Source organism: Vicugna pacos, chromosome 26, assembly GCF_048564905.1.
Source record: "Vicugna pacos chromosome 26, VicPac4, whole genome shotgun sequence".
Taxonomy (NCBI): domain Eukaryota; kingdom Metazoa; phylum Chordata; class Mammalia; order Artiodactyla; family Camelidae; genus Vicugna; species Vicugna pacos.
This window is the reverse complement of record NC_133012.1, coordinates 1,461,081-1,478,671: the sequence shown is the minus strand read 5'-3', so window position 1 is coordinate 1,478,671 and position 17,591 is coordinate 1,461,081. Positions and strand designations below refer to the sequence as shown.

General features: G+C 56.2%; 1 protein-coding gene and 1 long non-coding RNA gene across 3 annotated transcripts; both read left to right on the top strand.

The window, feature by feature from the left end:
• On the top strand, window positions 1–3,441 carry LOC140689572 (uncharacterized). Of its 2 annotated transcripts, none has more exons than XR_012064605.1 (4): window positions 1–247; window positions 530–637; window positions 1,235–1,351; window positions 2,664–3,441. It is a non-coding gene; the product is annotated as an uncharacterized lncRNA (long non-coding RNA). The 2 variants fall into 2 exon arrangements; XR_012064604.1 differs by having other exon boundaries at window positions 1–402.
• A 33-nt stretch (window positions 3,442–3,474) lies between these two features.
• Window positions 3,475–16,380, top strand: LOC140689571 (adenylate cyclase type 1-like). The gene is made up of 5 exons (XM_072950613.1): window positions 3,475–3,510; window positions 5,527–5,651; window positions 11,098–11,237; window positions 15,593–15,718; window positions 16,262–16,380. Exons 2-5 carry the CDS (start codon window positions 5,535–5,537, stop codon window positions 16,326–16,328), a joined length of 450 nt encoding a protein of 149 aa, XP_072806714.1. The 5' UTR covers window positions 3,475–3,510; window positions 5,527–5,534; the 3' UTR covers window positions 16,329–16,380.
• The last annotated feature ends 1,211 nt before the right edge of the window (window positions 16,381–17,591 follow it).

The window sequence follows — 17,591 nt, the reverse complement described above, 5'->3', positions numbered from 1 at the left end:
CTGCTCTGGGCCGGGAGCTCCAGCCCCAACGGGTCCCTGGCGGTCCTGTCGTCTGAGGGCCGGGCCCTAGTGCTGCCCGCCCTGCCCGCCCTGCCCTGCAAGCTGTGCCCCATACCCTGCTCTGAGGCCTCATGGGCGCCCTCCTGCTGGCCATATCCCTGCGGGTCTCCTCTTTGCCCCAAATGATCCCCGCTTGTGGCGTCACCACGTCCTGGACCTCAGCGGGTACGCGAGGACCGTGGGGCAGGTACGCTGCTGCTGCCGGGCATCCCACGGGCAGGCGTCGCAGATACCCATCCGTGATGCCCTGTGCTGTGGTCTGCTGACTAGAAGCTCGTTCGTGCCAGGGCTTCTCCCCTCGTCCACTTGGGTGCCAGTTCCAGCAGGTCCTTGGGTTTCTCGGTGAGATGTGGCTCTCAGCCCGGGTCAGTCCCAGGCGCCTCTGGGGGTGTCGCACCTGTGGGGCCCTCGGTGGATGGGTCTTGTGTTCTTGGCACTGAATGGGGTTCTCCTCCTTCTCTTCCCCAAGGGGCAGCTTGGAGCCGATCCTGGCCATCCTGCTGTTCTCACGTGCGCTGGCCCTGACGCCTGGCACGTGGACGTCAAGCTGCGGCCGGACTACGTCTGGGCTGCGCAGGCAAGAGGAGCCCCTCTGCTTCCACGGGGGTCGGCAAGGGAGTCCCTTGGGAAGGGTGTCACGTGGGGGCTTCCGGCTAGACGCCAGCAGCCAGCCGTGTGGGTGGTGTTAGGCATAGGGACCCCTGCGGGGGGGCCTCGCAGTGGGGGAGAGGGACGAGGCTGCACCCCAAGTACAGCAAGGGCAGGTGGGCTTGTACAGCCGAGGGGCAGGGTGGGGGCAGTGGCTGTAAAGTGATGAAGAGTAGAGATCAGGGGGCAGGGGTTTCTGATTGAGCTGATGTAACAGGATTCATGCTGAGGACAGGCCTGGGTGATCGGACGTCACCTGGGGAGGGTGGGAGGTGAGGAACCCGATCAGATGTCCGGGGTGATCGGATGTCAGGGATGGGGTGTCTGGGTGAGCTGGCTCAGCGGGGTTCTTGCTAAAACTGGACAATGCGGAAATGAAGAGGGACGCCGCAAAGTCAGGGCCCAGTTGGGAAGACAGTTCAGAGTCTGGTCCAGGAGAGGATCTTGTCAGGTGGCGGGTTGTCGAGCGAGTGAAGGATGCTGGAAGGGTGGGCGAGTGACCAACGGAGCATCCTGTCATCCCCAGGCAGAGGAGGAGCGGGACGACACGGAGAGGGTGAAGCCGGACAACAGGAGGGTCCTCTTCAACCTCCTGCCGGCCCACGTCGCCCTGCACTGCCTCATGGCCAACCCCCGGAACGCGGTGAGTGTGCGGCCTGCGTGGCAGTGCTTCCCGGGCCCTGAGACCCAGCAGGGTGCTCCTCCAAGCCGAGCTGCTCTGGGAGGGGCTGCAGGGCTGCAGCTGGAGGTCCAGTCCAGAGGGACCCTCCCCTCTGCCTCATACCGCACGGGGTAGCCTTTTCCAAGCCCTCAGCTGCACCAAGGAGGGGAGGCCCCTCTGCCCACCCCCAGGCGCAGGGCAGAGGCCGGGCCATCAGAGGCTCCTGGGATGTGGGGTTGACAGGTGCCCAGAACCACCGTGTCCTCCCCTTTGATCCTGGAAGAGAGCATAACGTTCACCATCCCCACAAGGCGGGAGATGGGGCTTCAGGAAACCACACTCAAGGGGGAAAGCGCTGTTTCAAGACCTTCACGGTCTGGGTGGTGTCCCGTCCTGGCTGAGTTTGTGTGGGCGGCCTGGCCTGGCCCTGCCCGCCTGGCCGCAGGGCTGGTGGTTCATCCTCTTCTCCATGTTCAGTGCAGTCTGGGGCCACGACCTAGAGGTGAAGCTCGAAAACCACCCCAGCAGCACAGCGCAGGGCTTGGAAAAGCCGTCTCAAAAGTAAGAGAGTCTCAGGTTGGGTTTCTAGGTCCTAAAGGCACAAACACCAAGGCTCAGCTTGCCCAGCTGTGGCCTGAAGTAGCTTCCAGGCTCATCTTTCAACCTGCTGGGCCTGGGGGTGTCCAGAGAGGTTTGTCTTGCCAGAGCAGCATGTCCCTCCCTGGTGCCACCCCCCAACAGGGGGCTCTGCTCTCACCTGGGAGCTGAACGACCTCGCGTCGTCCTAGATGCTCCAGGCCCCCTCCTTGTGTGTCTATTGTTAAATAAATTGAATCAATAATTAATAACCTTCCAAAACAGAAAGTGCTGGGTGTAGCTGGGTTCACGGGTGAATTCTGTCAGACGTTTCATAAAGAAGTCATACCAGTTCCCTGTAATCTCCTCCAGGATATAGAAGTAGAAGCAATGCTTCCCACCGCATTCTGTGAGTCCAGCATTACCACATTAGCGCATTGCCACAATAGCAAACCAGATTAAGAAATTACAAGAAAGGAAAATTACGGGCCAGTATTCCTTTTGAATATAGATGCATAAATTCTCACCAAATATTAGACAATTGAATTCAGCAAGGTATGAGAAGAACTAAGCGCCACAAATGAGTGTTGAATTTATTCCAGATACGCAAGGCTGGCTCAGCATTTCAAAATTAATTAAGAAAACTCACCATATCAACAGGATAAAAAAAGAGAAATCACATGATCATATCAATTGATGCAAACCATTTATTTGACAGCATATAACACCCATTCCTGATTTAAAGAAAACTTCCTCAGCAAACTACGAATAGAAGGGAACTTCCTCAACTTGATAAAGAGTATCTACCAAATCCCCCTGTAGCGTGCCCGCAGACACGATGCGGAGGAACTGATGCCTTCCCCCGAGATAGGAGCGCGACAAGGAAGCCCCTCTCCTCTCACCGCTCCTGTTTGCCAGTCACACTGGAAGACCTGGCTAGAGCAGTGAGACAGGAAAAGGAAATAAAGGTGTATAGACAGAGAAGGATGAGATAAAACTGTCCTTGTCCTTAGGTAGTACGATTATTTATATAGAAAAAACGATTTTTTAAAATACACCAGCAGTGAACAAGTGAAATCTGAAAATACAATACCCTTTGTGTTAGCACACACCCCCACACTTAAATACCGGGTACAGGTTTTCAAGATACAGGTAGTATCTCTATGAGGAAAGCGAGAAAGCTCTGATGAGAGAAGTCAAAGAAGGTCTAGCTAAGTGGAAATACAGTCCGCGTTTCTGCCTAGAAGGACATCATCAAGACGTCAGTTATTCCCTGCTTGACCTGTAGATTGAACTCAAGCAGCCCGGCTGCTGCATTGTTGATGTGGAGATCAAATCGCGAGCTCACCAGGGGTGCCGCTTGGCCCCCTGCAGGTCACTGGCTGAGCGTCCCTGCTGCCTCTGCCCTCGCGCCCCTCAACTGTAATAACCCGCGTGTGCTCACATCCAGGTCAGGCCGTGCGTCTCCTCCCGCCTCGGCGCGTTGGCAGCCTTCCCCGTGGAGGCGCTCGGCGTCCCAGACGAGATCGACTACCGGTCCTGCGACGACTTCGTGCTCCGTGCAGGTACGTGGCCGCAGGCCGTCCCGTCACTCGGGCCAGCGCACCCTTCCCGCACCCGGCCCGGGAGCTGGTGGCCACGGCCCTCTGCCTAGGAGGCCGTTCCAGGCTCCCTTGTCTCAGGGAGGCGGGTGGAGCCACCCAGAGGAGTGCGTGGGACACAGGGACAGCCGGGTGAGCCTCAGAGCTGGGTATCGGTGACTTAGGACCGAAAGAGTGATTGTCCAGCTCACAAGGCATGTGAGAAATCTTGATTGTCTCAGAGGCTTTCACGTGCACGTCTGAGTCCACACGCGGCTGGAGGAGGGCGCCCCGTTTCCCTGCGCAGAGCCCGGCTGTGCAGACTCAAGCCGGGCCCTTGGTCCTCCTGGGGTCCCTTCCCCTCACCTGGGAGTGAGGTGGGGGACCATCGGGGGTCTAAGCTCCTTTCTAGCTTTTATAAAACTGTTAGATTATTTTTTAACTCTTATATTCCGCCCCCTCCTTTTTTTTTTGGCAAGAAGATAGTTTCCCACAAAAATTCTTACTAGTCAAGGATGTAGTTAAACTGGAGATTTATGATTTTTTAAAAACATTGTGTCTTAGCTGTTACAGGTGTTTCGATTTAATTTCGAGTGGGGGAGGTAATTAGGTTGATTTATTTACTTTTTTAATGGGAGCACTGAGGACCGAAGCCAGGGCCTCCTGCGTGCTAAGCACGTGCTCTACCACTGAGCTATTATGTACCCTCCTCCCTGCAGATTTATGGTCTCTTTCTTGTTCTCCTTTCTCTCTCTCTCTCTCCTTTTCCTGCTAGTCCGTGATAGAGTTAGTTAAACTGGACATGTCTGGCCGTTTTGCAGTTGAAACGTCTAGTGGCCTTAAGAGCAGGAGCGAGAGCTGGGTTTGAGTGTGAGGGGGCAGCAGGTGTCCCTCCGAGTGGGCGGGGTTCTGACGCGCTTAAGCAGAAGCGCTGACTTAGAGCTGGTGCCTGGCCTGAGGGATGGGCTGGAGGTGGGGGCAGGCCGCCCTCTGTGCCTCACCCCCCCCCCCTCAGTGGTCAGTTCTCCGGGGCTGCGGGCTCGGATTAACAGATGTACTGACGTGAGAGGGGACAGATCCAAGGGCCCGTCATGGAAATTCTATTTCTTACCCTGTTACTGAGAATCTGCTGGCTGATTGGCCCTCTCTGTGCCCGGACGGCTGGTCCCACGAGGCTGGATCCTGGCTCCGACTCGTTCACGTGGGCTGACGCTTCCGGGGTGGTAGAGGGGGGCTCTCTGCGTCGCCCCAGCCGTCTGTGAAGTGGGCCCTTTGGGGACTCTTCCCCGAGGTCCCACATCTGCCTGGCCCAAGGCCGAGCTCTCCCAACTCACCGTCCAGCTCTGCCCGCTTCCCCCACCTTCTCCCGCAGACGCCAGCACCCCCTGCCCAGGCTTCGGGGGATTGACCGGGCGAGTGTCTGAAATGTTATTAAGACACTTGGCTGAGCTCAGAAAAATTGACACGTGAGGACAGAATCAGTAGATGCGACCTGGTGTCGGCGCAGACACAGCTGGGGCACCCGGGCCTGTGTCGCTCCCCAGGCCGTTAGGACCCCGAATCGCAGAAAGAGAAGGGGGGCTCCGCTCTCCTTCAGAGCATCTTGAAATACTTCATTCCGGGCCCCAGTCCCGAAGGAGCTGAGGGATCCCACCCAGGGAAGCAGTCAGGAGCTGCTGTCCTTTCTGGAAGGAGGAGCTGGGGTGGGGGTGGGGGGACACACACTGTGGCTCTACAGACCGAAAGGTCAGCCTTCTTAGCGGTGAGACTCGGTCTGAGGATGCTGTTCCAGGAAATGGGACTTTTTCTCGGGATCAGGACTGCTTCCTGGGGGTGTGGGGTGCAAGCAGGGGCTGGGAGCAGCCGCTCAGCCATGCTGTGGGGTCCCTGCTTCAGGGAGGGGGGTTGCACTTGGTGGCCCCAGGAATCCATGACCCCACAAGGGCCAGCTCCTCCCCTCCAGAGCCTCCCCACTAACACCACACCGGGGCTGTTTTCCAGGCATCAACATGGGCCCCGCGGTGGCCGGAGTGACTGGGGCTTGCAGGCTGCAGTACGACATTCTGGGGAAACACAGTCAACGTGGCCAGTGGATGGACGGCAACGGGGTCCCGGGCAGGATCCAGGTCAGTGCATTCAGAATCCCCAAGGTGCAGGTGCCCATCCTGCAGGCAGGAGACGGAGGCAGGAGAGGCAAGGGTGAGGCAGGGGCCGGCCACCTAGCCCTGCAGCCTGCATCCTCCCTTCCTCGTCTGCCTCTTCTGGGTGGGGACGCGAAGCTGCAGGCAGGCACGCTGATGGGGGCTCGATGTGTCTGCGGCCTTGGGGGTTGGCCCCGACGTGGCCATGGGGAGAGTCGGGGTGATGAGTGACTGGGATGTTTGGGGGCAGTGCGTGACGACTCCTTAGAAGGGAAGGGGCTGCCTCGCCGTTCGAAGGGCAGAGTGCTGTGTGGCCACCTGACTTGGGAAGCAGCAGGTGACCCTGGGCAGGGAGCCATCTGAAGGTGTCGAGGACAGTGGCGCCTGCTCTTTACGGGTAGGAGGGAGTGTGGACCCACTCTCCTAATTTCCTTTAGAACAAATGAGCAAGTGTGAGTCAGCTGAGGCTTGGACACTGCAGGCCTCTGGGAGCCTCAGAGGGAGGGAGCCTGTCCCCTGTGTGTGGCTGTGGCTGTCCTCTGGGGACCCCGGGGGGCAGGGCAGAGAGCGTGGCACTTGGCGAGCAGGGCTGCTGCCTTCCCGCTGCGGCCTGGCCTCAGGGCGGCGTCAGAGGACTGCGCCCAGTGGCTGTCACCAGTTAGCACTGGGCTTTTGCTGTATCAGAGTCACACTGGGTCCTCTGCAGGCCCTGTGAGATGTGCATTCATCCCAGGTTTTGACAAAGACACTGGGGTGCAGCCCCCTGCAGGATGTGGTTCCAACGAGAAGGTTGTAAGCGTGGGGCTCTCCCACCTCGTGCCTGTTCGGTTCCGGTGGCCCCAGCTGGCATTTTGGGGCACTAGCTGTCGGTCAGGTGCCTTGGTGGGTCCTTCGGATTCATCAGCTTAAAAGGCAAACGGGTCAAAATCCTCACGGCGCTCTCCTGCTCTCAGAACATAGGTGAGATCTCTGTACCTCTGCGTTCTTTTCCTTAAGCTTCTCTTAAGGTGGTGAAACACACATAATGTAAAATTGACCGTCTTAGCCATTTTTAAGTGCCCAGCTCAGTGGTGTCAAGAGCACGCACGTTGTCCTAATGCCGTCGATCCCAGGACACTGTGTTCCTTCCCTAACAGGATCTTTCACCCCTGTTCCTCACAGCCTTCCCTAAGAGCTGGTCATGTCCCAGGGCAGACCTGGTGGGAAGCCCACCCACTCTCCAGCCCGGCCACGTCCAGAGCCGACATCACATGTCTAAGTGTCTGGAGTCAGGTGTGAGTCGGCCACTCCTCTGCTCAGAGCCGCCCCTGTTCCCTCAGCCTCCGGTGAGGGCCAGTTACCGTGGTGTGGCCTCCCCAACAGCATCCAGCCTCCCTCAGCTGCTGCCTGGCGAAGTCCGTGTCTGGACTCCCACAGGGCAGCGCTGCGTCTTGGCTCCAAGGTCCCTCTGCGTGGACCTCCCGGGAGCACCAGCATCACGCAGGGTCTTTGCAGACCCGGCCCCGCGCCTTCCTCCATTTGGCTTGAGTGTCAGCACCCATGCACTTGGGACAGGGCAGGACAGGAGCGGGGCTCTGCTGACGTCTGTCAGCCTGGGTAAGACCAGCGGTCCCCACCCCCACCCCCACCCCCCGGCCCGGCCGCGTGACCGCCCTCTGCGCAGAAGGTGCTCCCAGCCCATCACGCTCCTCCTCCTGTTTGAAGGGAGAAGCACTTACGCTCCACTGCTGTGTGGTTCTTTAAGGGGTTCGTGGTCACAGTCTAGGAGAGATGCCCTTCCCTTTGCTGGCCCAAACTAAGCCTTTGGTTCTTCCCTGGAAGAAGTGAACAAAAGACTCAGATTTTAATGTTCAAGTTTTGTAAAGAGGTGTCTTTTTTCCTGAAAATACTGTCCAATTAGCTGTCGCCTGCCCACGGTCTCATTCTTCAGCCCTCCGGCGGGAGCCTTCTTTCTTCTGGGTCAAAAGTCCAAACAAGGACACCGCCCACCCCGTGTCTGCCGTCCCAGGAGAGGCAGATGGGGGTTCTGTGCAGACTACAGTCCCAGGGACATCTCGGGGGCCCCATTTTCCAAGGAGTAAGCCAGCCAAGGGAAGGTTGACCACGATGATGCCCAGATTCCACCTCGGCCATCCGCTTGGGGACCGAGCAGATGCTTCCCTGGACATGCCTCCAGGGGGCCCAGCACGTGTTCTCATGCAGCGTGAAGTCGACATGGCTGTGGGACGGGTCCTCCCCTGCCGGCCGGGCCTCACAGGGAACTCTGGGGAGAGTTCCAGCGCGACGCTGCTGAGACACAGGGAGCCTCATGCAGACGGCTAAGAATCGGACATTCTAGGGGATGCCCTCGTGGCCTCCTGGGGACCTCGTGTCTCTGAGCCCCTGACCTGGACACTCACCAGGACCCGCCCCGGTAACGTCACGCACAGCCCTGATTCTCAGCCTGGGACTTCCTGGCTGGCATCTCGAGGCTGAGGGGGACACAGGGGCGGCATGCAGCCCGAGCTCCCAGGCGGCCCGGGAGGACCCCCCGGCCCGTCCCCGCCTGCCGTCAAACCTCGGCTTTGCTGTGTGTGGTGGTGGGTCATCCTCACCTCCAGCATTTCCTTGCACAACGTTTTGGATGCTTTATTGCCGCTCGTTCTTCATAAAACAAGTGAAAACAGTGAGAGGAAAAGCTCAGGGTCAGGAGCAGACTCAGAGGTTTTGTCCGTGTGCATCCGGGGGCTCGAGCAGGGCGTCGGGGTGTCGGGAGCACAGGTCTCTTTGAACAGATGAGTTGTGGGTTCAGCTGTGAGAGGAAAGAGCAAAATGGAGCCTTTGATCACGATCCATTTTGCCACCTTGCGTCTTAGAGGCCACGTCTGAGTGGTGGCCTTGGTGACCTCGGTGTCTCCCCGGGTAAGCAGCCAGTCTCGGGCTCAGTTCCATGAAGGACTTTGGGGCACGCTCAGTGAGCCCTGCCGGGGAACTGAGTGAGGCCCTCACCCTTGTGTGGCTTTAGACCGGGGCCTTTGGCAGCTTTGGGGCCACCCAGCAGCCAGCACCCTGGGGAGTTTAAGCACTCTCCACTTTTTCTTGGCCATTTGATTCTTTGTGACTGTCGTAGCCACCATCAGGCTGACCGAGTTACTCTTGTTGTCAGTGGACAGCGTCCTTCTCGTTTACAAGGCGTTGGGGGGGGGGACCACCTGCCCAGCTCCCAAGGCCGAGAGATGGAGTCAGTCTGGCGAGGGTCCAGGCCCCAGGCATCCACCTACCCTTCTCCGTCCGGGTGGGTGGATGGCGGCATCCTGTTCCTCCCCAGGCGACTTCCTCCAGACCCCAGGCAGCCCCCAGCCCCTCCATGCCAGCACCAGCCTGCGCCTCACCAACGAGCAGCTGCAGAAACTGGCAGAGGTAGTTAATTAAGGGCAGTGACAGCGCCCTGGGCCTCCTTCTATCGGTCTGGCAGACACGCTTCCAGCCCTCCTGTCTACACTGGTTCAGCCAGCTTTGGTTCTCCCGAGGGGCCCCTTCCCAGCACATTTAGAGCCATCCGCAGATTTCACCATCCTGGGAGCTGGGCAGGTCCTGATAGTCCGTGGTTATGCTTCCTTTCTGAGCTTCCCTGGGTAGGTTTCCCGCGGGCCTCGGTTGCCTGCCTGCCTGCCTGCCTTCTTGTATTCGACAAGCACTCATGAATGCCAGGAGCCCTGGGGAGACGTGCTGAGACAGACCAGACCCCTCGTGTGGGGCGCTGACTGTCCAGAGAGGGATTAGACGGCGTGCGTGCCAGAAGCAGGCCGATGGTTAGTGAGTGCGAGGGCCGCGCGGGAAGAAGGCCAGGTTCCAGCCCATCGGGCAGGGGAGAAGAACGGTCCTCTGCCCAGCTCTGCCAGGGACTGACACCCTGGGGACCTGAGACCCTGGGCCCTGGATGGGCCGAGTTGCTGTAACTAAAGATCCCAGAGATGGGAGATGGCATGAGAGGGGGAGGGTGTGGGGGGTTTCAGAGCAGCACCCAGGGGAGGGGAGCGAGGTGGTCTCCTTCAGTGTAAGGCGAGGAGGACCCAAGGAATCGTGTCCTCTTCTGCTTAAATAACCTTGCTAGAAAGAGCTTTCTCCTATTTCATGTTGTTTTGTTTTGTTTTGTTTAACATTTTTTATTGACTTATAATCATTTTACAATGTTGTGTCAAATTCCAGTGTTCAGCACAATTTTTCAGTCATTCATGGACACATACACACTCATTGTCACATTTTTTTCTCTGTGATTTATCATAAGATTTTGTGTATATTTCCCTGTGCTATGCAGTGTAATCTTGTTTATCTGTTCTACAATTTTGAAATCCCAGTCTATCCCTTCCCACCCTCTACCCCCCTGGTAACCACAAGTCTGTATCCTCTGTCCGTGAGTCTATTTCTGTCCTGGATTTATGCTTTGTTTTTATTTGTTTGTTTGTTTTTGTTTTTGTTTTTTAGATTCCACATATGAGCGATCTCATATGGTATTTCTCTTTCTCTTTCTGGCTTACTTCACTTAGAATGACATTCTCTAGGAGCATCCATGTTGCTGCAAATGGCGTTATGTTGTCGGTTTTCATGGCTGAGTAGTATTCCATTGTATAAATATACCACATCTTCTTTATCCAGTCACCTGTTGATGGACATTTAGGCTGTTTCCATGTTTTGGCTATTGTCAATAGTGCTGCTATGAACATTGGGGTGCAGGATTTCATGTTGTTTTTAACTGTGTGAGGCGGGAATTCTTCCAGCTAAACTGTTGTTTAGCTAGATTCCCAATTCTGGGAACCCAAGAATTGGGGGAGTGAAGTCACGTCCCCGCTGTCACTAGGGAGGGGAATGTGCCTACCGCCCTGTCTGCGCTGGTGGCCCCCGCTTTTGGGCCCACGGAGGCCCCAGGAGCCAGGAGCCTGTGCACCCCAGCTGGGCCCTGAGGGCTCTGTGCCGGCCACAGGGATGCGAGCCTGGTGCCGGCCCCTTCCTGCCAGTCCCCGACCCTCGAGGTTGTCCGAGGTTCCTGCCGGTGCCGGGAGCCCTGCGGGGAGCCGGGCCTGCCACTGTGTGTCCACAACTGGAGCTCGATGTCTGCAGGTGTGCCTGGAGCCTGGGGTGACCGTGGAGCTCACACCCTGGGACCAGGTCTGTGTAGGCCCTGTCCAGCCCACCCATCATCCGTGGGGACCACTGTCCTCACCTGTTTGTCTAGGGCCGCTTAGTTCCCTCGGAGTCCCCTGCTCTGTTTGTGGGATCATGTTCTTCTCACAGGGCGACCAGAGTCACCACAGGAGGAGCCAGAGGACCTGGCTTGCAGGCCGAGCCAGGGAGGCCGGGCCTGGGTGATCAGGGTGGGCTGTGCAGGTGGAGGAGGGACCCCTCCATGGGCTCCCCTTTGACCAAGAGTGATGCCCGCATGTCTCTCCTGCAGGTGACTGAGGAAGTTCACCGGCTGCTGCGGCGGGGCACGTACCACTTTGTGTGCCGTGGGAAAGTCGGCGTCCAGGGCAAGGGCGAGGTGCTGACGTACTTCCTGGAAGGCAGGACCGACGGAAGTGGCTCCCAAACCAGGTCTGTGAACTGAGAGTGGAAAATGTAAGGACGTGTGGGAGAGCCAGCCTGCAGACCAGACTGGTCATGGGCCACCCCCCGGTACCCCCTGCTGCAGCCAGCCTCTCAGTCGGAGCCGGGGTGGGGGCTCTGCGCGGCTCGGGGTTCACCCCCTGGCCCCCGGGTCAGCACTTGCCCCCTGGAGCAGCAGGGAAGGAGGCTTAGTGGAGCCCACACGGGCCGCTGGGGGCACAGGGGTGAATGCTCGGGGCTTCAGGGGCCTCGGGCTCCTGCAGGGACCAGCCCTGGCAGCAGAGCAGGGCCAGGGTCCAGGGCAAGGCTGGGGCAGGGGCACCGTCCACGCACGGCTTATGAGTGTGTTGCTTAGCGCTTCATAGTCTAAAGGGACATCCGAGTCTCTTGGTGTCGTGAAACGTCCCTTTCATCGAGACGATTATTACCGAGTAGAGCCTCCTTCAGAGGTGGGACTGTCAGACCCGGGAGATCCTCAGACACCCTCGCTGTTCGCTCTCTTCTTGTCAACCTGTAAACAAGAAACGTCCTCGTCTCCCGGTTAAATACATTAATCCCGGATAGGTAGCTTCCTCTAGGCACTGTGTGGGTCCTCCCCTTCCACGTGGAGACAGACTGCTTTCTGGATCTCTTCTCCCTTCTTTCACGGTTACTCCGCCATCCAGTCTGTGTCCTGTTCCCATCATTTCACTAAATCGGTCCCTGTCAAGTTTGCTGATCGCCTTCCTTTGAACTTTTTCTCAGAATACACTACATAGAATCCAACACTCAACAATCTCTGTCCCATTTCCTGAGGATTCCATCCCTTGCATGTTTTTCTCCAGATGACGCACCATCATCTAACACACATGAGGACTTCGCTTTTTTTGTTGTTGTTTTTTTTTTTGGAAATTACCTGATGACCCCAGTCGACTAGAGCTGCTTGGGGCAGGGATTTTATCAGTTTGTTCACTTCTGGATCCTGAGCCCTTAGAACTGTGCCCAGCACAAGGTAGGGACGCCACAAATATTGGTTGAATTAATGGGACATCACATTGTCCCGGAACTCCGAGAACCTTTTTTCTGGCCACTTCTCTCACCTCCTTCATGTCCCATCCCACCTCTGCCGACCCCTCAAATGTTAGTGTTCTCAAGGCTCCGGCACCCATCCTCTGCTCTTCTCATTCTATTCATTTTACACGGCACGTGGGCATCACTAACACGGAAGTAGTTCGGTCGTCTAACAAATCCTGCCCACTTAGCTGGGCGTTCGGGCCTCAGTATGGATTCTGCAACTAGGTTTCAAGACTCAGTCCTCACGCCTCTGCCACTGGAACCGTGTTTCAGGCCTGCACCAGGGTGATAGCCCAGCGCTCTCCTTCCTCTGAGGGCAGCTTCCTCACCGAATTGTCCTCCTCTTAGGATGACACAGATAAGGAAGCAGAGGTGCTATGCGAAGGTGACCAGGAATATAGACTTGTCACCTCCTCCCTCTCACAAATTCTGCTTCTGAATGCATGTTTTATCTTTCTTCTTGCCCGTCAGATAAAACTATACAGGTTGACAGAGGTTACCTTAATTCTCTCTTGCTATGGCGTTTAGTTTCTAAAGGTATGTGGTGAATTAGGGACATAACGTGTTTCTTGAGAAAATTCTTAATGTATAATTAAGACTGGATCACCTGTCCTTGCCAAAACAGAAGCGACTCCTCTCCCTGCTGGGCTGTTACTTACTTACAGGTCGAATCCCTGTGGCCCCTGGGCCACCTGCACCATCTGCCGTCACCGTAGGCTGTCTGCTTCTCCTCCCTTGCAGGCTTCCGTCCGGGCTGTTCAGTGAGATCTGAACCCAGGACATCTAGATGTGTTATAGACCCATTGCTTCAGGCCCTGCACCCCTCTAGACACAGAAGGCCTGGGCGGTGAGGATCATGGGAAAGTCATCCTGGCTCTTCCCTCTTAATTTGCCGTGTTAATTCAACTTTTACGACCTATTCCTGCAAAATGTGAACCCACATTGTGGATAATGAAGTTAAATGCTCTTACTTTAAACATGTTTCTGTGATCAGTAGAAATACATGTGTATTTCAGGGCAAGATTTTCATCTTCTCTTTAACACCTTGGAGAATAACACAATTTAGTAAATGTTTTATTTAAGAGGTGAATCCAGGGCTTTGTATTAAGTCGTATAGACACTACTGTGAGGAAGGTGATGGACCAGAGGCTAGTTGAGGGGAAAACAGTACAAAGCATGCTCAGTATAGGATGCCATGGCTGCAGCCCGGTTGTACACATAGCGAAAGTTTCATGATGAGACAAAACCTAAACTGTAACCCATGAGGTCGATGGGAGATTATTGGTATTAAAATGTGTGGAGTTACGAGGTTGGATAGAAGAGCCTTGAAATTAGGATTCCAGTGAAGGGATATACTTAAATTGTATTCGTTCACAGAACTAACAAAGCATAATAAAATGTATAGGGAATCACAAAAGACACAGAATTGTCAAAGCATCCCTGAAGAAAAAGAATGGAGCTGGAGGAATAACCTTCCCAGACTTGAGACAGTTCTACAGAGTTACAGTAAGCAAAACGGCATGGTATTGGTACAGAAACAGACGTATGGATCAGTGGAATAGAATGGAGAACCCAGAAATGAACCCGCAATGTTTTCGTCAATTTATCTTTCGAGAAAGGAGGGAAGAACGTACAAGGGAATAGAGACAGTCTCTTCAGCAAATTGTGTTGGGAAGACTGGACAGCTGCATGTAAATCAGTGAAGCTAGAATACTTCCTCACACCATACACAAAAATCAACTCAAAATGGATTAAAGGCTTAAACATAGGACAAGAAACAACAAGGCTCCTAGAAGAAAATACAAGCAAAACTTTGTCTCACATACATCTCGGCAGTGTCCTCCTAGTGCGGTCTACTCAAGCAATAGAAAAAGCAAGAATCCACAAATTGGGACCTAGTTAAACTTACAAGCTTTCGCATAAAATGACAACCTACAGAATGGGAGAAACTATTTGTAAAAGATGAAACCGACAAAGGCTTGATCTCTAGAATATGTAAGCAGCTCCTACAACTTAATAGGAGAAAAAGAAACAACCCAATCCAAAAATGGGCAGAAGACCTAAACAAGCAATTCTCTAACGAAGACGTGTGAATGATCGACACGCACATGAAAAAATGCTCTGTATCAGTAATTATCAGAGAAATACAAGTCAAAACTACAATGAGGTATCTCCTCACACCAGTCAGAGTGGCCATCATTCAAGAGTCCACACAAATGATAAATGCTGGAGAGGCTGTGGAGAAAAGGGAACCCTCCTATAATGTTACACTGCTGGTGGGAATGCAGTTTGGTTCAGACATGGTGGAAAACAGTATGGAGATTCCTCAAAAGACTAGGAATAGACTTACCATATGACCCAGCAATCCCACTCCTGGGTTCTATCCAGAAGGAACCTTAATGCAGAAAGACACCCGCACCCCAGTGTTCACAGCAGCACTACTTACAAGACATGGAAACAACCTAATTGTCCATCGATAAGTGGATAAAGAAGACGTGATGTATTTATATGGTGGAATACTACTCAGCCATGAAAATGACATCATCATACCATTTGCAGCAACATGGATGTCCCTGGAGAAGGTCATTCTAAGTGAAGTAAGCCAGAAACAGAAAGAAAAACACCATGTAGTATTACCACTCATATGTGGAACCTAAAAAAAAAAAAAAAAAAAAGACAAGTGAACTTAAATGTAAAAGAGAAAAAGAGTCACAGACAGAGAATACAAACTTGTGGTTGCCAGGGGGGAGTGGGCTGGGAACGGACAGACTGGGAGTTGGAGACTTGCAGATAACGACAGGCATTTATAGAACAGATAAACAAGTTTCTTCCGTAATATAGCACAGGGAACTGTATTCAAGATCTTGTGAGTTTCCAGAAAAACACACGGAAGCCCCAGACAGCCCCAGACACTGTGGACACTCAGTGGCCATATGCAGGGCTCATAGGGATCCAAGTTTTTCTGGAAAAACCCTTTCCAGGTGAGGCCCAGGAAGAGGGCGGTACCCGGCAGCCAAGTCCGTGCAAGCGTCACGCTTCCTGCACGAGGAGAGCAGCTCTCGGGCGCTCCCAGGGCTAGAGAGACCCTGGGGCGGCGGGGAAGTGAGGGCGGACGCGGGAAGGGCTCCTCTGCTAGAAGAGGACCAGCACGGGCAGCTCCCCAGAGAGCACTGCTGCTTCCCGGGGGCTGGGACCCGGGTGGGGCAGGGGAGGGAGGGAGGGGCCCCGGGCATCCGCTGGGCACACCTCACCTGGCCCAGCCTGCAGGGACTGTGTGTCGTCCGTCCTAGGGGTGAGGCCGTCCTGCTCCTGCTGGGGTTCTGCGTCTGCTTCCTGGTGTCCTGTGCCCTGTGCCTGCTCATCACCTGGCCCGGGTACCTGTGTGCGTGTCTTGCGCCTGCCTGTCACCTGAACAGGTAAGTGCTCGGCCTCTGCCTGCCCTCCTGGCAGGCCAGGTGGAGGCAGTTTGTCCCTCACCTTCCTGGCAGGTGAAAAAAGAGTCGTCCACGGGGTACAAGCCCATTAGGCCCCATCCTGTGCGGGGTGCCGTTTGGAGTTCTGGGAGCGGGCCCCGTAGACACAGGGGTGGGTGTGGATGGAGACTCAGTAAATGAGCACGAGGGGTGACACTGTTCTCTCCGAAACGAGGGTGTGGCCTGTCGTGGGACCGTGCCGTAGACGGGGGCCTCCACGCTCTCGAGGACTCTTCGTTGGCGTAGGAGCCAGGGTAGAGCCCGTGGCCCTGTTCTGCCCGGGGCTCCTGGGAGAGGGCCCTGTCCCCGTCCCGCACACCTGCCGCACGTCCTGAGCCTTCCTGTTCAAACGTCCCATTTCCCCTCTGGATCCTCAGTTGTCACGTCTGACAGACCAAGGGTGATCTGTGTACGACGGTCGAAAGCAGCTGCTTCTCGAGAAGATTGAACCGAGGTTTATTTATTTAAAGTCTTTCTTATTCTCAGGTACCCTCTTGATTTAAGTCGAGAAGAAAACGCCACTGGAATAAACAGCCGCAGTCCAGCTCTCTGACTTCACAGACGGGGCGGCATCGGGCCCGGTCAGCTGCAGTTTCCCGCTTCAGGTAAGACGGCTTTACGCGCCTACTTCCAAGCGAAGGCGTCGCACGTAGACGCTGGCTTCTAAGTCCTGTCACGCTCGTCCCCGGTGCTGGGAACCCGTGTGCCCGGTGGACAAACGGCTCTCCTGGTGGAGGGGGCCCGGGCTGGCCCCTTTCTTTCCCAACGTCCACTGCCCCCCTCCTCGCCCTCCCTCGTCGCCCGAGCACTTTTCTCAGGGTGGGATTCTCGGCACTGCAGCGGGTCCCCCCTCCGGGCTGCCGGGCAGGAGGCAGCTCGGGCTGGGCGCACGGTCCCGAGGGCAGGCGGCTGCGGTTCCCCCGGCCAGCCAGCGCGTGCCTGTTCAGGGGCCGACCCACGTGCTCACACACTGCCCTCCCCAGGCCCTGGCCGTGACAGCAGGGCCCTGAGGTCGCCCCGGGGCTTGCGCAGAGGACTGTGGGGCCAGGCGACAGGAGGGGGCGTGGTCAGCAGGATCCGACTGGGGAGGATGGGGGCCGGCAGGTGGGACAGATCTGTCCAGCAGAGGCCCAGTGTGTACCGAGGGAGGCAGCTGCCAGTGGGCGCGGCCGCGCACGCGGCTGGGTTGGGGTCCATCGCAGTCGTGCATCCCTGAGGAAGCCTAGGCGTCAACAGAGGGCTTTCCTCCGTGACGTAGAAGTGGCCACAGCCAGGGCATCAGGGTTGGTGTGGCAGCTCTGGGACCACCTGGGGCCTTCACCGGCCCAACTGGCTCCATCATCACTAGAGGCTGCCAGCTCCAGGGCCTTCGTGTCTCCGTCCACGAAAGGATGGGTATTGGAGCTGATATTCATCGTGTACTAGGAGCAGGGCCTGGGCCACCACAGGCTCAACTGAACATTGTTGGAACAAGAGGGGAAGCTGGTGAAACCCAGGGGCGGGATCCCTGTCAGTCCTGGAGGCCAGGATGCCGTGACCAGAGGAGGCGCTCTACGGGGCTGGAGAGTCCGTGGTGACGGCTGGAAAGGGGCAGAGCTCACCGGCCAGACGTGTTCCTGCAGTGGTGCTGGCCTTGGGTGGGCACGTGGAGGGGCCGAGGCTGAGCAGGCGGGGGGGGGGGCAGGGGTAAGAGGAACAGTGAGGAGGGAGCCAGAGGGGTGCACACTGGACCAGTCCCTGGGCACCTGCGGGTTCAGATGCGCTTTGCTGTCTGGGGGGGGGGGGTCCAGGCCTCCCTGGTCCCTGGGGAACGTGA

Coding starts and splice junctions, on each gene's coding strand:
- LOC140689571 (XM_072950613.1), top strand. CDS start 5,535: ATGGGCCCCGCGGTGGCCGGAGTGACTGGGGCTTGCAGGCTGCAGTAC. Junction 11,238..15,592: donor GGAAGTGGCTCCCAAACCAG/GTCTGTGAACTG, acceptor CGTCCGTCCTAG/GGGTGAGGCCGTCCTGCTCC. Junction 15,719..16,261: donor CCTGCCTGTCACCTGAACAG/GTAAGTGCTCGG, acceptor TCTTATTCTCAG/GTACCCTCTTGATTTAAGTC.